Raw genomic sequence first — 27534 nt, forward strand, 5'->3', positions numbered from 1 at the left:
CTCGTGGAAACACCGCCCCGCGCAGTAGCAGGCGGGCTACGAAAGGTGCGTAACGCTCTTCACTTAGAGCCGGGGGCCCGCGCGAGGAAGGCGGAGGGGAGGAGTAACGCTATTCCCCAAAGTCAGCTGCGCAAGGAGCGCTCTCCGTAACCCCTTCTGCACGGTGGGGAACACCTGGGTTGAGGCGCACGTTACGTAAGTGCACGGCGTACGCAAGGTGCGTAACTCAGGCTGGCGTAGGGCGGGAAGAGCCCGGTGCGCTTGGCGTAACAGTCTTACACGGACCGTGCAGGCCGGGCCGGAGGGTTACGCTGGTTGCGCAGAGGGTTTGAAGAATACGGCCCGTCGTCTACGCGCCCACGGGCTCCGCTGAGGTGGCGGTGGGGTTGAGGACACAATGATGGGACAATGGCGGGACAATAACGGGACACTGGGCGGTGGGGCGGGAGCGGCCCCTTGGACCTCTGTGGCGGCTCCGGCGGGCCGAGGTTATTCCATGTCAGATTAGCAGGGGGATCTTGGCGCGGCGCTGGGGCAGGAGCAGAGTGACAGCGGCCATGATGTTTGCTGTCGCCTGAGCGCCAGCAGGCAGGGAGAGAATTCCCCAGATGAGCCAGACACTCCTCAGTGAAAGACAGAATAATCCATGAGGCGATTACGTGGCACAGGCCATAAATCCTTTTGTGCTGTGTGTATGCTATCGCCAGGTCCGCGTGTCCTGGCACAAGGAGCCGTGTCCCATGGATGGTGGGGTTACAGCAGCCAAACCCAGCCCTGGCCCACACCCTGTTATCGCTAGCAGCAGTGCTTTCTGGGCTGTCAGGTTATCAAAAACTGGTTACACTGGCAGAAGGGAAAGCAAGTCCCCTTTGCTTTCAGACCCTTGGATAAAAATAACAGCCTAGAACGACACACAGATTACCATTTTAGTTTCACGCGCTATAGATATATGTACATATGTATCACATGTGTGAGAAAGCAAAAAGCAATCTTAGTGCTTAAAATAAAATACTGGAAGAAACCTGTGTCTTTTTAAGTGGGTGGCAGGGAGTCAAGTGACACTGCACACTCTCACTGATGGGTACTTGGGTACTTGGCCATTGGATACAAATGCCCAGTGTGGGAAAGCCTGGCACGTGCGAAGGACTGGACGCTGCGTTATATGACAATGGCCAATCCATTCCTGACCCTCTCAGATCAGCCAGCCTGCCAGCCTTCAACTCCCTACACTTTTGTCCACTGTGAAAAATAGTGTTTTACCTCGGGAAAAATACCAACTATCTGCTAAGAAACCACTTAAGGGAGGCAAGCCCTCTAGGTCTGTCACAAGGAAAAGCCTGGCTAAAATGTCAGGCTTCTCTTGCATGAATTTCTGTTCATTGCTGCCTTTTTATTTGATGTTATCTTACATGCATGAGGACAAGTTCTCTGACCAGATACCAAAATTAGATTCATTGTAATTACCAAAGTAAGACTGTCTCATTTTATATATACATATATATGTGTGTGTGTATGTGTATTGTTTAGTTTATTTTCAAACAAGCAGTTCCATGAGCACTGGAGGTATTGCAAATGGAATTGTTATTTTGGCCCCCAATGCCTCATTTCCCTCTTTATTTCCAGCTTCTTCTTTTGCCCCCTGTGACCTACATCTCTGGCTAGTTCGGAGCTGTGCCTGTGCTGCTGGCTCCCTCAGCAAGCTGAATCCTAAGTGCCTTTTCCTTGGTGTAAGTGCTGGTGCCAGCCTCTCTCCTATCTAGCCACAGGATTTGTTTTATTCTTTTTAGTAGTAACAATATTTATTATTATTTAATAGTAATCTTTAATATTCTTACTTGTACTAGAAGAATGGCAAGTCAATTTTATCAAGTTTGTTTCTTTAGAGAACTAGACAAAAGGTTTTAAGGTGTTGGGTTGCACCCAGATTATTTTTCTTACGAAAGATCAATGAGATTATTGAGAGGAGTTTAATTCAAAGCACCCAAACATAGTCAGACTTCTGTTCTAATTCATAGTCTTTATTTTTAAGTTTAATCAGAACAGGTTTAAAACATTCTGTCCAAAAAGTAGAAAATGCTAAATAAAAACATAAACATCTAGGCGAGATAAAATGGCTTAAAAATGTATTTGTTCCTCTACAGTACATGAAAACCCATCAAGTTCTTGAGCTGCTGTTCCTCCCACTGCCTTTTCCATCTATATATGTCGATTTTATAACTGAGTTTATTCCAATTCTGTTGCATTTCACACTGTTAAATTCTACCACTTAGACACTCTCTTTGAAATAAATTAAGAAAGAGTATATTCACTCTCATGTGAAAGGACAGGTTTGATTTTCACAAAACATAGAAAAAGGATTCTAAGAACAATTCAAAATCTTACTGCTTATATCTTTGTGTGCTAAAAGTTCAATTGAAAAACGAAGATCCTAAATGAAACAAATTCTAGTTCAGGAAAACTGAACTGTACAAAGTTCATCCCAGTGTTCTCCCAAAATATCTTAAATAGTTCCCAAAAGCTACAAATGCAGCCAGGTAGTCGTCGACCTTGCACAGATCTTCATCCCAACTACTCAGCTGGTTTTCAGCTGTACATTTACATCATTTTTTTACCTATTCTTTGGCATCCCCAATCCCTCCGGCAGTTATTGCAAATGTGGCTTCGTTTTCAGGCATCTCAGGGCTGGGAGAAAAAGAAACAAGAAACTTGTGGGTTTCCCCATGTAAAATGCAGTTGTGAAATAGTCTCTAAAATGTTGTGGGTGTGAGCAACCTGGAATACATCAGTGCCTTTATACCTATGTGCAAACTGTAGGATGTGATCAATATCGTCAGGATCAGAAAATGTGAAATTATCGTGTCAGGGAAACTTGGGAATTTAACGTCCAGAATTTTCCTGCCAAGGGACCACGAGTACTACCAAAGTATTTGATGGTCTTCATTAAGAGCTAAGCATCTAGTAGGATTTATGATGAAAGATTATGTAATTTAATGTATGCAATACGCAGGACAACTTTAATTAGTTGTTTACTCTGTTAATTAGTTTGTCCTTTCAGATTTTCTCCCAACATACCATCTAGAGAGCTTCAATACCTTGAACTTTGTCACCTTAGGGTTGCTCATAACACAGCTTCCCTCCCGTGAGGGAAAGGTGGTTTACCTGTCGTAGATCTTTGCAATCCGCAGCTCCCCTCTCCCTTTCCTCAAACTGATCCTGGTAGTCGAAGCATGAGCAAGGATGTGGCCCCCAATGGGCTTTTTTGGGTCTGCCTGAAAGCTGAATTAGCAAGAAAATTGCGGTGATTCACTGTGCAAATTCCAGAGGTTAATACTGTGATTAACTGTCAGAATGAGCCCCATTCAACTCAGTAATGAATGATCAACAGGGATATACATTAGAAACCCGACTTTAACACACTTGCCTCAACATAAGATGTTCAATGTTCAATGCTGGCATCATTCTCCTATCATTAAATTCAAGAGGCTTAAGAAATACACACCTTAAATAGCACATATAAGCTGCTCCAAAGGAAAGTGTGGTGCTTTTTCAATACTTTTTATAGCTTGTTCTCTTCATTTAAGTCACAGTGAAATCATACCACCATGCCAGGCAGCAGATAAACATAAAAAAGCTCATTCCAAAAACTGAGAGAAACTTACAGGTGTCATTAACTTATGATTCCTAATACCACAGGGAACAATGACCAATCTGAGCTTTCATTTCAGTGCCTCTTTCTCCATACAATCTCAGTTCTCATCTCTATTAAATAAGTAATACAAAATACAGGAATTTTTTTTAAAAGAGAGAGAAAAAGTATCTCACGTCATAGTTGCTCCTGGGTCAGCAGTCATCTGGTTGGTCACAAACACAGCCACATTATATTCTGCAAGAGAAAACAATGCAAAGAAGGTAGACTACATCCAATTAGAATTCCAAAATATTCTCTCATCCATGGTAAAAGCAAGGCTTCTGCTGAAGCACTTCAAATTTCAAATGAATGAGAAGAAAATATTCTTTATGACTGATGGCTGCAGTTAATCAGGAGACAGCCTAGATTTGCTCCTGCGTGGCTCCAGCTGTAATATGCCAAAAATGAGCACTTTTCAGAATTCCAGTGAACAAGTCTTTCTCAGTTCCCATCTTCTCTGTTGGCTCCCTGCCCTCAGCTCCCTCTCCTTCCCTTTCTCTGTTTGCCTTTTTTTTTTTTTACTTCATGAAAAAAGCATTTATTCATTACTCATCAACATTTCTGAGACATTCCAAAGAGAAGGAACTCTATTCATCCTGTCATCATTCCTCAAAGCATTGCAAAGTACTGAGAAAGTGGCAAGAGGCATGGCTTTTTTATTTCTCTGTGCCTTCATCCTATTTTCTATTCTTTGTCTTTCTTTTGTACTTAGACTGTTGAAATTCGGGGAAGACAATTACTCTTACTGAATATTTGTCCAATTCTACAACCTGTTATCTCATTTAGGGCTTAACAGTATTTCTAGAAAAACTCTAAAAGTTGAAAAGTCCAGAAATTTTCTCAATCTGTCATCTTGAAATAATATATTATCAGTTTGATCTTTTTGGTAACTGACAGAGGTGTAAAGTGAGGAAAGATCCCTGGGCCAGTGCCTGACTGATAATACACTTGGACTACTAGGTGGTTGTGCTACCAACAGCTACTGGTAGTGACTCCAGTCCATGTTTTCCAAATCTTGCAATGTTTCCCTTACCTTCTGATATTTTTTGGAGCCTTGACAACATCTGAGCTAGTTTCTGTTGTCGTTCGGCCAACTCTCCGCGACCACTGAAATCCACACGGAAAAGTGCCATTATGGAGTCAATGATCTGCATTGTAATCATGCTAGATAAGTAAATATAGTGAAAGAAAATAGGAACATTTATTCTGAAAACAGTAAGCATACAGAAAAAAAAGTCTTGTACCAATAACTTGAAGATACCAGCTTCCTCATGGAACTTGGCTGCTACATAGTCAAGCAATTCCATCTGATGTTCACCTAGTGGGAAGCAGAGTTGCCAAGAGAAATTAGGACCAGAAAGAACTGTGAAGGAACAAAAGCCTGAATTTTAAAATTCCACTTTAAATGTCTGCACTGGTTATATTTTCACTGCCAGCAGTTTTAAATCCAGTGCTCAGTGACAATCTACTTTGCAGGTTCCAGTTTCCTCTCACCCATCTCACAAAACTTTTTTGTGAAAATCTTCACTCTGCATGAACAAAATTTTTTGTTGTGTTAAGAACTGAAAAGCAATATAAACATTTTAATTTAATGTTGAATTAAATGACACACAGAAAATGTTTTAATCATATTATGTTTATATTGCACTCTCAAAGAAGAAGTCCCATTTCAAACTTTCTTGACGTTTTAAAGTGGTGTCTTGTGACAGAGTGTTGGAGCTGTTAATAAACTGAGAAGTGTTAATAAACTGAGAATTATTAAAATGGGTACCTGGGAGAAAAAAACCTAGATATCATGCCAGTTGCAATAATGGCCTTACTGGTATATGCACGTGCATACAGCACGTTGTCAAGCACTGCCTCATGGTCAACATTGAAGCGATCAGCAATGTCACGCAGGCGGTCTGGCCGGCTGGCATTAGTCAGAGTTAAGGATTTCTCCGTGTGCAAACCATGCTCTGAAAATAATAAAACTCCATTCCAAAATAGGACTATGGGGGAAAAAGAAGAATATTTATTTTAATCCTAGAGAAGACTGACTTTTTGTCTTCAGGCTGTCCCACGTACCCTAAAGATAGTTTAGGGCTCACGATGATAATTGTTTTGTGTTTAGGGTTTGAGGCGGGGGGGTTGACATATGGATATCTGTGCTCTAGGAATTTAGCTGTGAGCAAAACCTGTTTATACACAGTCTACTGCAAATGTGACGTGTTAAAAATAGTGTTTAGTACTTAGATATATTTATCTTGAATAGAAAAGCTGCTATAACCTGTAGGAGGCCTACTAGATCTCAAAAAAACCAAAAACCCCAAAAACAAACAAACAAACAAAAAACCACCCCAGTTAAAATAAAATCCAATTTCTAACTCTAATCTTTCCAGGTTGGATTACATCAAATGACAGAAGAAAAACTCACTTCCTTGTGGGCCACTACACATTGTGCTCTCCAGGATTTCTGTGCCAGTCTTAATGTTTTACGTGTATGAAGCTATCAGGAGCCTCCTATTTACTTATACAAAATGAACTGTCTTTCCAGTTGATCACACCTGTAGCTTTTAACAGTCAAAAAGATACAAAGTGTTCTCGGTATCAATGAAGATAATCTTTCCACCTGTGTAGCCATTTGGTCCTGGGAGCTGAGCTGTCACTACGGAAAATCATAGAAGATCAAAATGAAAAAGCAGGAAAAATATTTTCTTATTCCATCTATTATTATTTTTAAAATAAAATACAACTGTTTATCCATATCACAAAGAACTGTCAGTTTTAATCCATGTGAAAATCAGGAGTATAATGTCTTACTGCCATCTTGACAATAAACTCAAGCCGCTTTTCTCGATTACAGCTCAGATGAGATTTAATTAATGATGTCAAAACTGTTTTACTCAGTACTATCACTAAATCTGTATATTTTAGGGATATTATTAGTAAGTTCTTACACACACATACACTTAATCCTCTACCCAAATTAATTCTATTGGCTTAGTAGACTCTTTTTCCAGCTGTAACTCATATGATCAGAAATTCTTTGGATATGAATTTTTCCTGATATGCAAATAGTTGCTGATTATGGATTTTTGTCTCTTTGGAGTGAATAAGCTAAAATACTCAATCCAGTTGTAATCATTCATGCAAAATGGTATGACTCTGCTGACCATTACACTGTACTAACCAGAAGATTCTGGCCTTATTTTTCCAGAACATGCCATATTTCACTTTACAATATAGGGTTCATTTAAGAGAATTTGCCTACCCAGTGTCTGGTAATTCCAGCAGCATTAATAGTTATATAAGTTATTGTTTACTACTATTTACACACTGAGAGATATCTCTGGGAAATCAGAGTCCTGCTGTATTTGGCACTGCCCAAATATGGTGACTGCCAAAGTCTGTTTATCCAGTTACTGACAGCCAGTAGTATCCTTTCAGTGCCCTTTCAGAATGTCATATTCAGCAAAACCTCTTGAAACCAGGACAGTCAAAGAGTTGCTGAGAAAAAATGTTGCCTCTGCCCTTTTCTGAGCAATGCTCCCATCTACATGTGACCCATATTTGTGCCCTGCTTTTCCAGATGGTGTGTTTCACTGGTTTATCTAAGACAGCCTAGTATCTTCACTCTCCTTATGGCAAAACTTCCATGGATGTGAGCAGTATTAAAAAGTAACCATTTTTATGAGTTCTCTACTCAAACACAGTTAATGGAGGTAAGAGTCACCAAGATCTGTTTCACTGTATTTGTAAAAATAAAAGATTCTGACTTGTCTCTATATGTTTACTTCTGATAAAGTCAGTTACTATATCCATAGTAAACAATGGATTCACTGAGAAGAAACATCACTCTCTTTTAAGGTATTACACATACCACAAAGAGTGTGAGATAGCTGGGTTTTGCCTGTCCGGAACTCTGTTAAATAAAGAAAAGGAGAAAAAAGAGTCAGAGTTTCTTTTTCCAACTTCAACAGATTCAGGAATTACTGCAGTTAGAAACACCCTTACTTACAAAATTCATTTCTATCTCTACCTTTTAAAATCATTTAACCTCAATTTCTAAAATCATATTCTGTGCAGGAGAAATGTGTTACATGAAAAGAAAAATCTGAAATGCTTTAATTTGATCGTGCTTGACTGCTAAAGTGATTTATTCTCTTGTATATAGAAGTTAAAACCACTTGGCACCTGTGGAACAGTGATAACAGGGGGCCAGGGTGGGAAGAAATGGCTGATTCCATTAACCTAGCCCAGTTTCATTTCCAGTAAAATGATCAAGGAGAAGCTTACAAGTTTATTAATCTCATTCTATCAAATCACATTAGTCTCCAGTTTATGTTTTCTAAAGGGAAGAGTACTGTGTTTTATGAACTCTTACTGCTGAAGTGTCAAGCACCAACTAATCAGGTGTACTGTAATAGTAGCTTAATTGTCATTTCAAAATCTTACATAAAATGCAATGTACCCTAAGTGTGCATAACTAAAATACCTTTTGTGACAATTTTGTTACGGGAAAGGAACACACTGCATCAGGGAGAACTTTGGCATGTTAGTAATAGTCTTAATAATGCAAGATATTTTTTGTACTGAATCAGCATGCCCAGTAATGATTACTCAGCTCAAACTTAGTCTGCAAGCAAATGAAGAGGAAAAATGGGAAAACATTAAGAGAAGTGGATTATTTCTTCTGGCACTCATGTAGGTACTCATCTTTGTAACTACAATGTGGTAAATTTGATAGAAGTAATCCAAGTTGAATTAAAATCAAAAGTAAGTTGCAGTTCTTTGTTCGGTAACACTCATTTAATGGGGTTCTCTCACCTCCAAAGGCCTCAGTAATTGCCATGCTTTCAATCCCACCACCCAGAAGTTTACTGCAGAAAGGGAGAGGATTATGATGTAGTTAAACCCAAAAAATCACATGAGGAAAGTAAAAAAGAGACCTTTTTACTACTTTAGGGAAAGTAATTTCTGCCCTAAAGCCCCTCACTTGATGCATTAAGTGCAGGGCTCTAAACGATCATAAAGAATTAACTCTGTCTTTATCTCCCTTTTTGTGTGCAAGGGAAAGATCTACAGAAATTATTACTGCAAAGAAAGGAGAGAAAATAAGATTTGAAAAGATAACATTCCATAAAAATATCTCCAGGGAGAACTTGAAGACTTGTAATTTTGACCTGAAACCTGCAGATTATTTTGCTAGGTGAAAAAGTTATACATTCAGTATTTCTGGATGCCAACTATTTATTTTCAGTGACTGTAAAAAGTCCAGTTTACCCTCAGAAAAGGAGTTGGTTTTGGTGCTTACTGATGCAGGCTTCTTTAAGCCAGCACTAACTCCAAATGCAAGGGGATTTATGTGTCCTAGCTGAGTATTTATTCCCTTATATTTCTGTGTCTCATTAAAGACAACGAAAATGATTATTGGGAACATTTGGATGAAGGAAGGATATAAGAGATAAGCTTACTCAAATTCCTGGCTGCCAGTGGAAATATGAAATACCATCTTCCGTTTTTCACTGTACTCAAAGGCAGTGAGGAAACCTGGTTCCTAGGAAAGACCAAAGAGAACATGAGAGGTTTATTTTAGCTTTAACCTGAAGTTAAAAGTGCAGTATCCCACATAAATATCTTCTTTTCCCCCTAGCCTCATTCACGTGGGTTGGTTATAAAAAGCACCACAGCATTTGTCTGGTTGTTGTGGAGTATAAAATATTATGCCTTAGAGTAACAGGCAGAATAATTTTCAAAATTATTTTGATGATGCAGTGGGAAATCTGCTAAGGGAAACGTTGCACAGCATTTTGGAGAGGCCAGCATAAGTTCAAACTCTCAGGAAAGTGACAGGCTTACAACAAGCTTGTTTGCAGCTTCTTTAATCTTGTCCACTTTGGCCTCTGAGAGCCCCTTCACATTGCACAGCGCCCTTCTTGTGGTCATCTGGATTCCTTTGATTGTGCAAATCCCAACTGCCTTCAGCTTTTTAATATCTGCTACGTTCTGCAAAGAAATTTCCCTCCTGTTGAGTACTCAGGACAGTTAACAGCTAGAAGGTGAAGTAAACCTTTGAAACATATTTTAAGTTTACATTCATATGCATGTGTTTTCAAGAAAGAAACAGATTTACAGTAAACTCTTCACTGTGTAGTTTGTGACACCAACAAAACAAAATTTTGAGTAACATTGGTGTGACGGTTCATGATGCAGAGAACAGCTCCTGGTGGTTTTGAGAGAAAGGTGTCTGGGTATTTACTTCTCCCCATTCAGTGTCAGTTTTTCTAGATCAAAGATGGTAGTAAAGGAACAGTACAGAATTATTTCAGATAGTGTGGAGCCCAACCTAGGACACCTTGTAACACTCAGCCTGCCCTTGGTCCCTTAGCACAGTTAAGCTGTAAACCAGATAATCTGATGGTGGATAGCTGGGAGCTGATTCATGAGGATCATTGGAAGCTGAGTCTAACTGCTGTGCTGTTTCTGTATGTCCAGTTTAAAACATATGTATCCTGCAGAACTGACTGACACTTTGGGCTGGAGGAGGCTACTAGTTTTTTGTAAACTGGGAACAGCACAACTTCAGACAGCACCCTACTGACATATTTTGCCTTCCCTCACCTCATTTTATGATTCTGACATCACTGGAAATGTAAAAGCAGGAAGAGATTACTCACAAGAAAGCATACTATGTGAAAGGTATGGGATAATACATCAATTTACAATTTCCAGCCAAGATTTTCCTTTGAAAAAAACTATGAACTGGACAGATTATCTATTTATCTAGAGTGTGTGGGTGCATAGAGCATAAGAAGGGAGGGGGGTTATGTGAGAAATTAGTCATGTTTATCTGGAAGCTTATTTCTCATCCTGTGATATGTGTGTGACACTCAGCAGAGGCTGAGGGGTAACAGCACCTTAAATCCTATAAAACACTTTTGATGATCTAACCACAGTCTCAGTTGTTCTAATCTGATTCTCTTTTTGGGCACGCTGGCAGATACAGTAAATGTTTTTCTCTCTACTCCTTGGAAAAAAATTCCAAGCCCACACAAATTATTTCTTCAGGTAAATGAATTTAACAGATATGGGTCACCATGTGTTTGCACAACACTTTTAACTAGCACAGCTGAGAACAAAAACTTCCCCTGAGGTGTGGGAATAACCACTTGGAAGAAAGAAAAAAATAATGGAAAGGAGCAGAAAACCCTTATTAACTCCAGAAGAACAGCCTAAATCATTATTCTAAGTTTTCAAACTCTTTCATACATTTGTATCATTCTGTGAATGCTGTGCCTCCTTTTGTACTGACAGGGTAGTACAGCTCCCTTCCAGCCCAGGTCACCCTCTTTGATCAAGTTGTTAAATTTTTAAAGCAATAATTTATTTTTCCTATGTTGCCCCATAGTTTGAGCTCCCAACCATGTGATCCTTCTTCAGAACTAACTTTAAAACTGCCAGTGAACTGCCAATAAAAAAAAATTGTCAACAATTGCACTGCTGACATGCCCAGTCCAGTAACTACAGCGCTGACTAATGATGAGTCATTGTGACATGTCCTCCCCATCTGTATCTGTCTGTAGTCGTTTTCATTAGAGTCCAATCTCACATTACATCGGGCAAACCCAGCTTTTTATTCTGCTTCTATAACTCTGAGTAGAATAGGATTCCAACCCATGAGCCAGCCTCCAAATAAACATACAATAGTAGTAATTCAAATAAATAGGTGGTGTTTATGTGATGATGGTAACAATGATAGGAATTCACATTTTATGAAGAAAACTAACCACTTATTTCTCTAGCTACTAATATTTTCCTCACTCCTACTCTACCCCCTGCACCAGCATGCTGAAAATAGTATAGCAACAATTGTCACAGTGTAATTTCACAGGCACAAAAAATGCAGGAGTAATTACAAAGATTGGCAGGAACAGGAAATAATCTATCACACAGTTTTCAAATAAATTAGCAAGCAGTTGGTTTTTCAAGAGTGCTAGGTGCTAAATACTTTGAGTATCTTGACACTCTATTTAGGAATCTGATGTGAATGTGATTTTCTAAAAATCTGTCTTATCACCAAAGGCAAAATTTGCCTCTGCTGACTGAGTTAGAACTTACTGCAAGGAGGAATTTCAGTTATTTGCATCAATGTGTATACAATTTTGGAAACAACCTCACAGTAGCTTTTCAAGGACTTCTGTCCTTGAAAACTCAGTGTGATCAAGTGATTGCTAATACTTACAATTCCATGCTTCTGCAGCAGGTCAATATCCTGAAAAAAGGATTCCTAAACAAAATAGCAGAAAAAAAATAGATGTTGCTTTTTCTTGTTATTACATCTATCTCGCTATGTGACTGTTTCAGATTTGTAAACATTTATTGATTTTTCACAAATAATACATAACTTGTTGGACAACTGAAACAAGCAAAGCATAGGAAGCCAAAAAGGCTTATCATCTTTTCCACAAAGTGTATCTTCACAGACAATTAATCCTCTAATGTGTTAAAACTCGTGTTATCATCATCATAATCTGCAGCTTTTCTGCCATAGTTTCTCACTCTTTTTTCATGCTGATGATCATTCCTCAGAAGCAGACAATTAACTGATAGTCCCCTTGCATTTAATATAGAAGTGTAAAATACGATGAAATAATGATAATCCCATTACAAACTGTGCATAGCTTTTGAAAGGTTAATGAAGATTACTTGAAGAGCCAGGCTGTATTGGGATTAGGGGAATGAGATTTTCTTGGTAGTAGACTGGAACAAAATTTTAAATGCATTGAATTCCCTGATGGTTTTTGGGGACCTCCTGTCCCTCCATGGATTTCGTAACACTATCAAAATACCTTCAAACATTTGCTGCACATAGTTTTCAATCAATCATACATTTACCTCATCATCCTGGTATCCTGGTTCTTCTTGGACTACTTGATCCTCCATGGCCTTCATCACGAAAGAGCACGCAGTAAAGTATTGATCGCTACTGGGAAATGCAAACAGAGACAGTCTTGGGGGGGCAATAAATGAGTAAATGTCTGTAAAAGGGCTTTTAAGAAGTCCTTGAACTATAGAAACTTGTTAGTATGACATCAGATATGGATTCAAATTTGGATTCTGCTTCCAACTCTTTTATTATCTGACCTACTAGCCCAAAAGGAGAAAATCCATGGCTTTACACTCCCATGAACCAGTTTGACTAGAAAGGGCTTCACGGGTATTAGGAAAAGAGATCTCATTCCCTTGTGAGAATCTTGGGTCAGAGATGAGTTTTGGATGTGCGAACATTTGAAATGAATTATCACTAGTGGAATTTATTCTGGTAAGAAAGTGAAAGATAGTCTGTATTTTTATAACAAAAGTCAGCATAGTTGCAGACAGAATGGGTAATGGAAAGGCAATGCAACGGCTCAGCCTCCCCATCTTGATATGACAGAAAACCCTCAAAACAGTGCTGAGAAGGCTACAGCTCCTTAGTGATTTATCTTGAGAGCATACTGTTAAAGCTGTATTTGTTTTCAAGTTCTTGCTGAGGTTCAAAATGACCAATAAATGCTGAAGACGTGCAGGTAATGCCTGTAAAGAGTATGCTTGCATGGAGAGAACAAAAGAAGGGTAATAAAAATCTGAGACTTTTATTACGCAAACCCATATACAGAGAGCTCATTTCATGTTTTCTCATGGTTAACTTGTGATGTCTGTACTTCACCACAGCTTCACTGCCTTCTCTATGTGACTTCCTATAAGCAAGGCCTAGAACTGGAATAGGCACTTTGTGATAGCATGGTTAAATAAGCAAAGTGTGACCTCCTTAAATTTTATGAATGCAAGAACAGTGAATACAAAGTAGTTCCTTAGAAATACAATCTTATAACCAAACTACTGCATCACTTTTGTGGTTCTGTAAATGGGTTAAGTTGCTTCTGCTTAAATTGTGAGCTTACTTTTGGTGTTCTAGCTATGGATGATCAAAAGTTTTGCAGACGACCACATCAAAATGTGTGCATACATTTACTTGCTCATCCTGGTTAACAAAATCTGTGAACTATAAGGTGGGCTACGTCTAACAGAGGTTTGGATAGCTTCAGCTAAATATCTGCAAAAAGCCCTTTTTCAGCTTCTAAATGGATATTAATTTGCTTGCAAGAATCTTATGTATATAGAGGCTGGGAAAACAAGGAACAAAATAGCAGAATTTTAGAATTATCTTATTCTGTTGGTATTTAATGGAAATATTCTTATAAAATCGTTTTTTTCTGATAGTATCAGGATATATTTAATTTCTATTTCAGGACCCTGACAATTATAGAATGACAAATCATGTCTTCACATAATTACAGCAAAACACTATTAAAAAATACTTGGGGAGATTTGAAAAATCCCTTAGCTTCAAATACTGAAGGAAGAAAAACAAGTAATGCAAGAGGCATTAAAACTATATTACAATCTCCTTTTTCATTAAAAACGTCCTCACAAAATGCACATAATCCTGCACTTCAATCACCGCCGAGCAGGTTATGGGATTTTTCTCCTACTCCCCATCCTTAGGCAATTGGCATCTCACAGCAGAAAAACAAGGCAGACCCAGACCTGTGCCTTCCTGCAGGCTACAAGGGAAAATGGAGAAATTATACCTCACCCTACTAAAAGCTTTAGGTACGAAAAAAATCCTCCTGCTCAGTGGAGCGTTCTCCTGCTGCTGGTGTGTTGGCACACCTGAAGGATTCCAGTCATCACTGCCTGCAGGGAAGCAGATAAAAGGGTGAAAGTCTGAGACAACAGAGCACATCCATGAAAAGCCACCAACAGTCCTGTGCCACCTCAAGTACCCAAGGGTAGGTGAGCAAGACCTGGATGCCACACTCCTCACAGCCTGCGGGTGTGACAGGGAGCCGGTCCCTGCAATTCCCCTTGGGCTTGGGCTGCCAGAAAATGGCAGCAGAGCTCGGCTCTCTGGGCCGAGGGCGATCTGACCTGCCCCAAGGGGCTCCACGGCGGGATCTCACATCTGTTGACTCAGAGGAAAATAACTGATTAATCGTCATCAACACACGGATTTACTTGGCTTTTCTTTGCCAGCTGCCTCCTCATGAGACGTATATTTCTATTCCCAAAGGGCGAGGAATCACTGATCTCCCTGCTCCGCGGAGCACCGTAATTCCCCATCAAAATTAGAATAGTAATTAAATCGCCAGCTCATGCCGGGGCAGCTCCGGGGCAGGTGGGAGGGTGCAGTACCCGGGGCGAACGCTCCGGGCTCGCCACGGCCGCCCGCCTTCCTCTTCTTCTTCCTCCTCCTCCTCCTCCTCCTCCTCCTCCTCCTCCTCGTCCTGAGGGCACGGCCCCGCCGCCTTCCCGCCGGCGCCGAGGGGCGGGGCCGCGGGGGGCGCCGTGAGGGCGGGCGCGGGCTCCCGGGGGGGCCGGGCCCTGCGCCTCGCCTCGCCCCCGCCCCGCGCTGAAAGACGCTGCCTTCGCCGTCTTCGATCACTCCGCCGCCCGTGATTTATCAACTACTATGTTCGCCGTCTCCCAGGAGTATCGCAGTGGCCTTACTCTACAGCTGGAAAAGGCAGCCGTAGTTAAAACCACGTTGGTTTGGAAGGCATTTAGTTCAACGCAGCTCTGTCTTTTGTTTTTCCAGGGTGCCACTCACGCATCTTCCTCAACAAGGCACACACACGGCGGTTTTGGATTGGATGGCCAAAACCTGTCAGAGATCTGGAAGAGAAGTGACTTGCCTGGAGTCACAGGACAAGAAAATGAGGCTGAGTCATACACATGACTTAATCTGCCATTTTAAAAGGATGGAAAAGGTGCTTTTTAGGATATGAACACTTGTACGAGACATCTGCAGTCTTCTTGGAGACAGTATTTGGAAAGCAATCGCCCGTTTTAGCTTGCCTCGGGTAGCACAGTTGGTACGGGACTGCATGTCAAGGAGACATCACATCTCCTGCGAGCAGGAGGAGTTCCTGGCTGCCCCTTGTGGGGGCTTGAAATGGCAGAAGGCATTGGAGCAGCTTCTCAGCCTGTTTCAAGGGGCTTGTGAAAACTTCCCCACCCTCTGCCTGTGGGAGGCTAAGGGCACCCTTTCCAAGCCATTTCTTAGCCAAGTCAGGAAACCAAGCAACAAAACCTACGGCCCTGTGCCATCATCAGCACACCACAGGAGTGCTCGCAGGGTCCCCATTCAAAACATCAAGCGATTTATATAAGTACCAAAAGTCTAATCCTGGGAGCCCAAGGCTTTGTCTATACAGAGGAAGTGGCTGGCACTGCTTTTGAAAACCCCATTATTCCGCAAGAGCTATTCCAGAAGAGCACTTAGGCAGACAGCCCTTTAAAGGCGAATTCCTTCACAAAGTATGCTTTTATTCCTGAACAGAATGCACATGCAGAGGGTGACCCTTCTGGTGCTGCTGAGCAGCTCTGCAGCAGATAATACCTCTCTCTGTAAACAACCTTCCCTTCATTATCCTTTTAGTTTGTAAAATGGTTCTCAGAAAGGTCAATGAATGCCAGAATCTGAAGACCATTTCCCACTCCAAAGTGCTACTTTGGGCAATAAATTACATTCTACAAATTCAAAATGTTGTGTGATCATTAATTGCTTATTCAGCTTCCAGCTGGTGTTGCACAATAACCCCACAGAGCCCACCTTACACATTGGCCCAAATGAGTAGAGGTATCCCTCAGTTGTCTCCTTCCATTTTACAGGTTCTGCTGCTGAACCACTGCATCTCCAACTCTGAGGGAGGTACTGGAATGAGACACACCACTGTGATACGCATCTCCTCTTACTTGAGATCTCGTACCAGTTTAGAACCAAGAACCAAGTCAAACCATTACCATAAAATATTAAGTATCCAGGTAATTTTTTTTCATCCTCATGAACTTCATCCATGGTTGCAATAGGGAAATCATGAGGGGTTTTGTTTTTGTTGGGGTTTTGTTTTCTGTCTCTTTGGTCAGAACTAAGATGAACTGCAAAAGCTCTGTGCATACAATGGGTCTCAGGGTAGGACTGGCAAAATAATCAGCTCAGCGAAGCTTCATGATTAAGACTGGAGTAACAGGAGAGCTCTATTGTTGAAATGGAATTACTGGAAGGAATAGAGATGGTACTGGGAGACTGAGTTATGTCTCCACCACAGTCTTGAGATCCTTAAGCAAAGCCTTGACAAAAGTATTCAATACTACAGTATTGGGAGTGACCCTGCATTAAAAAGACACAGATTTTGCTACCTCTAATTTATTTTGAGTTAAACACTAAGGATATGTTACAGGATTAGAGATCTCCCTTCTGTCTATCAAGATGTCCTGTCCAGACCATCGTTCAGCATTGCATCTATGGAGGAAGTGATGAATTAGAGCGCTGTGCCCATTGATATAAAAGAGATGCCAGGTCAAGTAAGGAACACAACAGATTGTATGTGACTGGAAAAGAAGATAACAGTAATATCAAAACACCAACTAGAGAATTCAGGAACGGGTATTTTTCTAAATGAAAAATAAATAATCTGTATGTCAACTATACAAATACAGTAAGTGATAGCAGTCCAAGCACCACAAGATTTACTATTTTAATAGGTGATTGTGAAATTAACAATTCTTTCTATATATAATTAAGAATGACATGATAAAATATTTTTTTTAAAGTGAACAAGGCCACTTTCAAGTTTTGCAAAACCTAAACCGAGTTAGAGGATTTATGGAGACACGCATCAGTATATCACATGGGATCTATCAAAAAGACAAAGGACATAAGAAAAACTGTCCATTTTGAGAATGCACAAGGAATTTTTTATTTAAGATAAAAAAACAAACTAGTAATAGAGAACAATAGGACTGAAAGAGACATCAAGAGATTATCTAGCTCAAAGTAGAATCAGATGTTCATTTGCCTGGGGAGGCTGTGGATTTTCTTTTATCTTTTGAGAAAGAACCAATTTCAGTGCTTGCCTATCCTTGCCATTTCCCTTGTTGTCTACCCTTCACTATGCTGTGCAATTTTATCTGTAAAAGTTATGCAATATTTGAGCTAACTTCTACTTTTAAAAGTTCAGATAACTGAGACTAATTCTTGCATGCTTTTTTCTGCCCCAAAAAAGAAAAAAATGCCAGCATAGGCAATTCTAAGAAAATGCCCAAACATGATGGATTATGCAATAGTGTGTACCTCTTGCTCTTACCTGCTCAGGACCTTTGGGGCTGAAATATGCAGCTCTGGAGTAAAGTATTGCCACTCAGTAATTGGCAAAAGCTTTGTACTGAATGTGCAAGGCCCCAGGACTGAGACTTGTCAGGTTTGCTTTGTTTAAACTTCTCTCGACCCTTCTGTATCTTTTCCTTGGTTAGCTGTCACAGCAGTTTCCATAATTAAACAGGTCTACAGCTAATATGTTTTACTTCTGATGGTACAGCCATCATTTTATATAAATAAAAGTAACAAACAGTTATTCTGTGTAGAAAAAGAGATTTATGACTAGCACAACCATGCAGTGCAGAGAAATGCAGGCCTGGTGCAACAGCAGAAGCCTCGAGAAGTGGGGGCACAAGATTTTCTGAGGAATACAGGGATGTAAATGTAACAGGCAAGGCACAGGCTTGGCACTGCTGGCCTGATGGCTGTGAACAACTCACCAGTGATCAGTCGAAGAAATGCTGACCTGGAGCTGGATTTAGGGGTAACAAAGAGAACAAAAAACCAAAAAAGAACCCCAAAACCAAAAAACAAACAAACAAACAAACCCAAAAAAGCAAAACAAAAAACCAACCAACCAAACAAACAAACAAAAAAAAACCCCGAACCAAAACAACAAAATAGTAACGTTCATAATAGGCACTACATGCCATAAAATCAGATGTAGCTTGGTGCTGCTGGGATGTAAGTGCAGCAATGTTGGGGCCCTGCCAGGATCACCTTGGCATGCCTTTTCCAGTCCCAGTGTTCCTAGAGCTGTAGGCACTCTGACTCTCTCAACCCTAAACCTAACCCTAACCACTACCCCTAATCACTACCCTAACCCTTTGAGCGCATTTCTAACCTATGCTAACAGATATTTTAAAAAATATATATTTTTAAAGCAGCTTTTTCATTTTTAACATTTCTTTCTGCTTGAGTGACTGGTGCTGTGACCTTTTGCAGTTTATCAGTCTCTACACAAAAAAAATGAATCTCTATTTTAATCGCTATTGAAAAAAAGCGAAATGCAGTTGGTAAAATGTATTACTCTGAATCATGAAATGTATACTTTGGGAAGTGCAGGTCTTTTTTTAACTGTGAGAGCTTTCTAAACAGCTGTTGCAAATTCCAAAATAACTGCTCTTGACTAACTCCACATACATAGATTTTTGTGCTGGAATAAGTGCACCTTGTTCTACTTCAGCTTAATATTAACTTTATGATAAACAGAAGTAACAGACTAATTATGAAATAAGACTGCCCACATATGTAGCAAAGTGGGAGTAGTGATTGCAGTTGCATGTATCTTTGTTCGTTTGAATTACCTCCAAGATGAGATAAAAGTAGGATGAAGAAAGCAATAATAAAATTTGTTTGATATGAAACTGTTACCAGTCTTCAAATTTGGTGACAATGCCTCTGACTAGCTTGCATTTGAATCAAAGCTCAGTCACAGGCCTGGTTAAAGTCCATGGGTGAATATCTTCATTTCACTAAGTAAACCGGAAGAATTGACTAAACAATCCTCTGCTCAGAGATTAAATGGGAAGCCATTCCCCAAGGGAACGAAGTACATCACATGGCCAGTCCCTGGCACCAGGGGCCTGATCAGAGTACAGAACATGGCCAGGCTCCTACGCTGCCCTCACTAGTGCCCAGTGTCCCAGCTCTCAGAGCAAGCTTGAGCTTAGCTTTAACACAGCAAGGCATTATGATTTGCATTTCTCCTATTTGTATTCCCGCTGGTGCTTATCTGAGCAGTAAAAAAGGAAAGATGGAATCAGGCAGCTGGGAGATGGGGGAGAGAGACAGGGAAAGGCTGCCTTGGCACAGTGTTGGATCAGTTTTGCCATTTGATGGACTGTCACTGTTTCTGTAGACAGAGGGACTTCTCTGGGACTGAATGCAAATACAGGGGGTAGAATTTGTCTGGCAGCAGCTGAACACATTGGTGCACAATAAAAAATTAGAGAGAAGCAACAAGGATTTGTTGCAGGAAGCTGAGTCAGAAAATTTGATTTAACTGCAATAACTCATGAGAAAGGGAGTTAAACCAATAAAATGTCTCACGGATGCATCTGCTATGCTGCAGAACATAGGACTCTGTGTGTGTATCCTTCACAAAGAGATTCTGACTCCTAATGCAAACAAAGTTGGAAGTACTGCAAATACTGTCTTAACTGTTATGGCCAAAAGAGTCAATGCTTCTTTAACTTATTCACACCCTAGCACTGAAAATCAGTCTGAAAAAGGCATGAAGCAAAGCAGCTTTATGAACCAAACATAAGACAGCAGAGTTTTCAGTGTTACAGCTGAAAAAAGCATAATTCATTGAATGTTTTTTCCCCTTTAATGCATTCCAGCCCAAAGAACCTGAGTGCTTCTGTTGTCAAGTAGGGTGAATAATGATTTTGAGTACACTGCTCTGTTTTGTACTCAGGACAACATTTTCATTAGCATGCTTCAGAAAGAAGAATGTATTTAAAGTGCAGCTGATAGAAAATTTTAAATTTCTGGGTCACGGTGGATTTCACTGGTCACATCAACAAACGACATATTACAGGAAAAACATTTTTAAATTCATATTGGGAGAAATTCAGCACTGGTATTTCAGACATTTCTTCATTAAAAAAAAAAACCCCAAACTTTGAAGAGCCTCTACCCAAAAAACGAATAAATTTAACAGTCTTTCCACATTCCTTATCAGTTTGGAAAAACTCAGGTTTTCTAGCTTAGCCTCTCAGTTGGTATCAGCTTGCCTTTTAAACCAGCCATGCTGCAGAACTGAACATGCTCTTCCTTTGGCCAGTTTTCTACTCTTGGCTTTGCCTGCTGCTTCCGCAGTGGAGTTTGTATGTAAACCACAGATAAAAACCCTCATCTTGCTCCATTTGTGTTCCATGTTTGCCAGGGTATTGGCTACAAGAGATCATAAGCAGTTTTCAAACCCCAGAACTTGGATGGGCATTGAGTACAACATCATTCAGGATTTTTTACCTCAGAATAATATTTAAAGGTCTCAGGAATTGTAATTGGCTTTAAAATGCTCTTTCCTTGATTTGGCTACAATAGAGCCTTAATCTTCAGTAATGGTCCAGCCAATCATCTTCTTCAATCTCAAACCTTTAAAGTTCAGATATTCATTAGCCTGATTATTCTTTTTTTATTCCATTGCTTTCCTTTCCTTGAATTACCATGGTTTCTTCACCAGCCTTACTGGAAGTGAGTTCTTTATTAAACATTTCTCTGCCCAAATCTGGAAAAAAAAAATAAAAAAGCTGTTAATCTCTCCTTATCATGTTTTTGCTGAATTGGTGATTATAAATGACATATCTGTGTTTCTGAAACTCTGTGCAGGTGCGCAACTCCTACTCAATAACAACTCCCACTGAGATTCAATATACACCAGTACTTTCTACTGCAGTCTTTCTTCCTATTTTGTCTGTCATCCACTGTTGTTCTTCCACTGGATTATTAAGGCAGCACTTCCTGTTTTAACAGTCAGGCAATCCAAGACAGAGGAATAGATCAGGGTTTTGAGACCAAATTTCACACATGACCTCTGTTCTTAGGGCAATGAGCATCAAACAAGAAGGAAGTCACAAGATACTCAAATATTTGATTTCAAAATTGTATTCAGTATTGAACTGCAGCCATGAGATGTTCCTAACTGACCAGCCACTGTTCCCCAGCCTCAGCTATCACAGTGCTGATGCAGCAAAAGCAAATTGGAGAGAAGAAGCTGAAGAGAGCAACAACCATCTTTCCTCCCAGGCATTTGTGAGAAATGAGTGAGTGGTCTTGAAGAACATTTTCTGAAGTAAAAGCATCTGCAGATCAGTTCAGGATTCTGAATTGTCTGGGTGATTTTTCCAGGTATCACTTCAGGAGGAATTCAAGTCTATTTGAAAGGATAGAGGACCTGCTTCCAAAGAAAGGAGTAAGCTCCTCTCACCTATTCTTCTCAGGAAAACAAAAGGGTTTAAGTGCTGACGGAGAGGGACCTTATTGGTTTAGGGGCAGAATCTGTGAGAAAAACTGACAAAAAAGCAACACTAAAATGTGCAAAGCAAACCCACTTCCACACTGCCTTTACATGAGCAACTGTCCTTAAGAATATATATATATATATATTTGTATTGCAGGGCATATATGGGTGCCAACAAATCAGCTATGTCAGCAGGAGAGAGAAAAATTAACTCAACCTATGACATCATGTCCTATCCTTCTCCAAACACTGTGTTACCTCTCCAGGATGAGGTGCTGTTTTTAGTCCTCTAATTTCAAACATATGTTGAGACTGCTTCCAAATGCTTTCCTTCTTGTCCTTTTCAAGCTTTGCATCTTGGGTGCGGAGGTCTGAAATACTAAATATTAGCAGTCCAGATTCCCTGTGCCTAGCACATGTCAGTGAATCCAAAACCTAAGGAAGCTATTTGCACTACTTAGGCACACAAAGGAACACACACACACACACGCACAAACACACACACACACACACACACACACAAGCAGCTTTGATGGGTTCCAGCTGTCTGCGATTGACAAACATTTACACATCTGTGTATACACACTCTCCTGATTCACATTTGGGGAGCACTTATTATAGCATACAAAGGCCTTCACAACAACAAGCCTGAAAATTCTTAGTAAAACAAATAGTGTTTAACCTTTTCTTCCCTCTTATATATCTGGAAAAGTCACTGGCTTATATTTTACCTGTTTGGACTTAGCAGATTTGCTTGTTTGATGAGGATGGTACTTGCTAGAAGCTTGTCCATGTCTCAGTTCTTTCAAGAGAAATGAAATGCAGAAAAAATTTCAGTGATTTACCATATTGTTAGAATTAATTCATTCCCTTTCAAAGGCCTGGTCATCCCCAAGTGAAACATAGCTGTCTCTAGGGCAAAATGCAGCTGCACTAGTGCTAGCAGCACCACGTTGCAGTCATGGGAAAAAGAATAAAAGTATCCTCTCCTGTTGAAATGGCCGGAGAAATTTCAGGGTCATAGAAGGCAACTGTAGGCTTGCAAAATAGCTATGACACCAGGGAATGTCCTTATCTAGTAAAAAGCAACTCATGGAATTATTCCATAAAGCTCACAGCCAAGTCAGTTGTCTCCAACAGAAATGAGTTTGGAATGTTTCTTCCCCCAAGATTTATTGACTCCATAAACCGCTTTAACAAAATTAACAAATCACAACACACTTGTGTGTTTCAGTCTGCCAGTCTGGATAAAAAATGGCACTAGCATGACATGGTTACTGTATTTTTCTAAGACAGTTTTATAAGCAAACTAATCTCTCCCAAATTCCACTCCCTGCATAATTCCTCAGTGAAATATGTTTCCCCCTTGCCACTGCATGGTGACAAAGCAGCACCAGTTAAAGGGCTTTTTCTAACATACTGTAATGGCAATGCTCTGCCTGTGGCAGGAGGAATGTGGCTGGCAGCACGGCAATATCACTGGGATGATACTTAAACATAAGCAAAGACAGGGATTCCAAAAAATAAAAAGTTAACTGGATTCCATCAGCATTGCTCTAATAGTGACTATTAAAAGAAGAACTAAACCAAACTCAATTCAGCTTGGTCAAGAGAAGCCAAAGATTTTGTTTCCACTTGTTGCCAGACATGTGACAACACAAACTTTCATTACAAAAATATGTAGAAATCAGCAAGTTGAAAAGTGAGTAAATTGTGTGTTATACCAAGAGGTCATCGGCAGCATGAGTAAATATAAAAGAAAACGTTTGCTATACCTAATTTCAGATTTTAAGGAGAATAACTTGCTCTCCTGCCAGCTTGCTTTCAAGGGCTCTGGATTTTAACAGAACAGACAGACTTGTGACTGATCACCTATTTCTTTTCACCCCTCCTCCCCTCCCTGCTTCAATGTACAATACAGGAAAACTCCCAAAGTGTATAATAAGATAGGCATTGTTCTTAACTTCAATTTAAGAGCAATATAATTCAGTTTCTTTCTGAAGCATTTGTAGAGAAATAAATGTTTGACTCTATCAACACCGGCTTTGAATATCCTCACAGGCTTCTGTATCCGGTTCAGCGTTCCCAGCCTCTGATTCAATGCAGCCTCTGTGTACATTTACCACTACCATTCCTTCCACTGTTCATACTTTCTTGAAGGCTGCTTTGCCCAAATATCCTTCTCTTGCTTTTTTCCTTCTCCCTTACTCTCTTTGCTCTCTGTGCTTATAGCCTTTCCCTTTTTTGTGTGACAAATAAGCTTTTTTCCTTTTATGTTCAAAATTCCCATGGTTTTTTGTTAGACATTTCAAAGTAATTTGCTACTCTCTACCCAGCTACAGTGGTCATGCTGTTGCATTATACTCCATCATCAAGGTTATTCAGGTCTCAAGATACCAAACCAGGAGTTAAATCAGGGGCTCATAATTAAACAGTAAAAGGTTAGTGGTGAGCACCTGCAGTTCCCATTGACTGCAAAATAAATGCTTATTATGGAGCATTTTGGAAAGTCACTATTTGCCTAGGTGACTAAATATCAAACTAGGACATTTTTTTGGATACTGCAATCTCCATGTTTTTACTGGCAGATTATCCTTATTTGCAGGCCACTGCACACTGGCTCACCTGTCTCAATTTCGATTACAAGCTTTCCCGTGTTCTACACCAGGCTTGACATCCTGACATGATCCCTTACAACAAGTTATCACTACCAGTTGTTTAACCTTGGAACTGAAGTAGCACATTACTTCAACTGTAAATGAATGAATGAATTGTGAGAACAGCCTGTCTGCTGACCCATGAAAACAATTTCCCTTTCTTTCAGAGTGACAAGATTTAAATCTTCAGAGACTCAGATTTTCATTTGCTTTTATTTCCAAAATGAATCAAATTACACAGATGTGTGAGCTGGGAAGCAGTTTCTAAATATGACATGCCTTCCCTCCTGTTAAAAAGATGAGATTCTTCACAATATTTAAGCACTTGGTGTGTAAGTCAAAGTTAAGTATAATTTTCCCTGTACCACATTCTTCCCTTACTTCTTTTCTAAAGGAAATGTCTGCTGTATCTTGGATCTTGGCTAGAGAGTACAATATAGGCACTGAGTGTTGCCTGGGGAATGATGACCTGCAATAAATAAGAATCCCTGAACAGCAGAGGATGTGCAAAAGGTGCTTGTGGGAATGTGTTTGAAATTAGGGTGATAGAACATCTGCCGAGGACTTCAAGAAAATCTTTCTGAATTGTTACAGAACAACTCCTGTTTCATGTCATCTGACAAATTGATCAAGAAAAAAACCCCCCAAAAATCCAACAAACCCAAACTGATAAACTTGTCAGTTATAGTAACAAGATGAAGAGTGTTGAGGAACACATTCAGTGCAGGTAGCTCGGTGTGCAGCTGCAGTGTCAGCCGCAGGTTGAGCTCTGGGTGGTGAGAGCCCCAGGCAAGAGGCCAGGAACTGGCGCCGACCTTTTGCACAACAGAGGGCACAGGACCTGTGGCACAGCCAGGTGACCGGACACTGAGACACAGCAGGAGCCAGGACTCAGCTGGAAGAGCCAGGACTTCGTCACACACAGACTGGGAGGGTATAAAAACCCAGGGCTTTCTTTGGGGTGCCTCCTCAGAGACACCCAGATCAAGCTGCTGGTTTTTTGTTGCACCATGATTATATTATTTTAAGGATTCAGACGTCTGAGACTCTGCTAAGGGAAACCCTGGCTGGAGCCAGTAATGGAACCTGGTCTGACTGTGTGAGTGTGGGGGGTGTAGGGGGTCAAGCGAGGGACTCACTGGGTCACTGGAGCTGCCTGCTGAGAAAGGGCTTCAGTCCCAGTGTGACCGACAGAGTGGCTTCTGGATGGTCAGACAAGGAAAGTTTCCTTAAGGGCAACGAATACTTTTAATGAAAGACTGAGCTTCTGTGACACATCCACATGCTGGCCGCACATATTTGTGAATATATTTTTATCCTGCATTCCTACCAGTCTTCTCTGAACTGCTTGTCATCTTGAAGGAATCTGGGGAAGGGAAGCAGAATGAAAAACACGGTTCCTAAGTTTAGAATCCAAGACTTAGTTTATGTTTTGTTTTATTTTATGTTTATGCAGAGAGAGCACCCTTCATTAAGGCTCATTTTGCTTGGGCATTTAATGCAAATTCAAAATTTATATTTTCAGTATTTCTTTTCCTTGTGAAGCAATGAAGATCCTCCTTTACTGCTGCTAAACACACTTGACACTGTGCTGCTACTTGTATGACAGCTGTTGAGCTACCAAGATCACCTTCTACCTGGTCCTAATAGGTCTCGTATTTGCATCCCTTGCTACCCCAGGGAACAACATGGAATTAGGACAGGAAACCAAAACCAACCAGATATCCCATTTATTGCTGTAAATACTACTGTACCTGGCCTTCACAGGTCTCATAGGAATGGGTTCTAAATTGGCATCCTAGAGTAGTGCAGACCATGGGTGAGCTGTCATCTGCATTCCTCAAAAGCCTGAAAAGCAACCTCATCTGCATATGAGCTGGCAGCAGATACCAAAAAGGACTTTCTGGGCCACACAGTCCATTGTCATGTTGTTGCAGACACCACATCATCTAAAGACCACATTACTTCCAATTTTTGCATTTGGTAACAGGCCATCCACAGGCATACCTTTCTAACACAAAGAATTGGTGTAGAGTAAGACCTGTAGATCAAGGCACCCTGGGGGGAAAAATGACCACCTGGGTTGGATACAAAATTCTTATTTTGATTAGCAGGGTCTAGGGAGAATGCTTACCTCAATGTTCGTGTGACTTTCCCTTTGGTGACAGCAGTTTGTTCATCTTGAATTTTTCTGGTTCCAGCTGGGGATAGTCCCAGTTAGTGTAGCTTCTTGGAGCTGTTAGTGTGCTTAAGTGAAGATATAGAAGGAATGGTGAAAGAACATGGAAGAGGAAAGAATACTTAGTCCTTCTCTCCTATCTTCATAGCATGCTATACACACTGAGCTTCACAGTATCTCACAATGCAGTTCATGAGTACACGAGTGCACTTGTTTGTACGAGCAAAGCACAATTTATGTTCATCTGAGGCCTGAGATGAAATCAGCTTGGAAGGGAACTTAGAATGCAGACCCTGTTTGCTCTCCCTTATAAACAACACAGCAGCACAGTCCAAAGGCCCAACATCTTGTCTGCAGCAGCTGCCAGTGGTGAAGGGTTACAACAGCACCGAAACACCAACCCATACAGAGAGATGCTTGAGACCCTTTCCCTGGTATTCCCTTTCCCTGCATCTGCCCATCAGGAACCTACAGACTGGAGGTTTAATATTTCATCATTTCCTGGAAAGGTCATCTTAAGTGAGCCATGGAAACAGATGACTCTGAAAGTAAGAGACAAGGAAATTAATGAAATACAGATGTGGAAGCAAGCAAAGAGTAGCCAGGTAATAGGAACAGAGTGAAATAAAGCTTAACACAAGCTTTCACTGCTGTGGGCTGCACATGATCTCTGAACCTTTGGTCTCCCAGACACCAAGGACAGCCTTGTGGCAAACTCTTGTCAGGGAAGCAGTGGATTCTCTCCAGAGCATGTGTGTGGCTCAACTGCCTGCATTTACACTTTTTCTGCTTCTTAGAGCAGAGGATATGTTTGCCACGTTAACACATATTAGAGAAGCCCAAGTAAACAAATGT

The 27534-nt window shown here is 40.5% G+C and overlaps 1 protein-coding gene and 3 long non-coding RNA genes across 8 annotated transcripts; 2 read left to right on the plus strand and 2 right to left on the minus strand.

The window, feature by feature from the left end:
- The first annotated feature begins 4 nt into the window (after positions 1-4).
- On the plus strand, positions 5-6266 carry LOC121675526. Its single transcript, XR_006020100.1, has 3 exons — positions 5-217; positions 1624-1727; positions 6070-6266. It is a non-coding gene; the product is annotated as an uncharacterized LOC121675526 (long non-coding RNA).
- DMC1 (DNA meiotic recombinase 1) lies at positions 1998-12646 on the minus strand. 3 transcript variants are annotated; one of them, XM_042051058.1, is made up of 13 exons: positions 12566-12646; positions 11913-11957; positions 9530-9676; positions 9145-9227; positions 8498-8550; positions 7551-7592; positions 6263-6335; positions 5509-5600; positions 4933-5006; positions 4722-4836; positions 3823-3883; positions 3160-3276; positions 1998-2682 (listed from the first exon to the last, which is right to left on the minus strand). In XM_042051058.1, the coding sequence occupies exons 1-13, from the start codon at positions 12620-12622 to the stop codon at positions 2613-2615; spliced, it is 1029 nt and encodes a 342-aa protein (XP_041906992.1). In that variant the 5' UTR covers positions 12623-12646; the 3' UTR covers positions 1998-2612. The 3 variants fall into 3 exon arrangements, 2 of the variants coding, with proteins under 2 accessions (XP_041906992.1, XP_041906993.1); XM_042051059.1 differs by lacking the exon at positions 9530-9676; XR_006020095.1 differs by lacking the exon at positions 1998-2682 and having other exon boundaries at positions 3247-3276; positions 4722-4795.
- A 2406-nt stretch (positions 12647-15052) lies between these two features.
- On the plus strand, positions 15053-16260 carry LOC121675524. The gene is made up of 2 exons (XR_006020096.1): positions 15053-15205; positions 15312-16260. It is a non-coding gene; the product is annotated as an uncharacterized LOC121675524 (long non-coding RNA).
- Positions 16261-20093: 3833 nt separating this feature from the next.
- LOC121675525 lies at positions 20094-27211 on the minus strand. Of its 3 annotated transcripts, none has more exons than XR_006020098.1 (3): positions 26635-27211; positions 22575-22645; positions 20094-21111 (listed from the first exon to the last, which is right to left on the minus strand). It is a non-coding gene; the product is annotated as an uncharacterized LOC121675525 (long non-coding RNA). The 3 variants fall into 3 exon arrangements; XR_006020099.1 differs by lacking the exon at positions 26635-27211 and adding an exon at positions 25640-25862; XR_006020097.1 differs by lacking the exon at positions 26635-27211 and having other exon boundaries at positions 22575-22970.
- Between the last annotated feature and the right edge of the window lie 323 nt (positions 27212-27534).

The sequence above is a fragment of the Corvus kubaryi genome, unplaced genomic scaffold, assembly GCF_017639235.1.
Source record: "Corvus kubaryi isolate FWS band 111438036 unplaced genomic scaffold, C.kubaryi_AGA036_p1.0 74, whole genome shotgun sequence".
NCBI classification, from domain to species: Eukaryota; Metazoa; Chordata; class Aves; order Passeriformes; family Corvidae; genus Corvus; species Corvus kubaryi.

Excerpts from the sequence above, each read along its gene's own strand:
- DMC1 (XM_042051058.1), bottom strand. The coding sequence starts at position 12,622 with ATGAAGGCCATGGAGGATCAAGTAGTCCAAGAAGAACCAGGATACCAG. Across the intron at positions 6,336-7,550 it reads GCTATCTCACACTCTTTGTG|TGACAGCTCAGCTCCCAGGA; the intron begins GTATGTGTAATA and ends GATTTTCCGTAG. Across the intron at positions 3,884-4,721 it reads GCTCCAAAAAATATCAGAAG|AATATAATGTGGCTGTGTTT; the intron begins GTAAGGGAAACA and ends TTTCTCTTGCAG.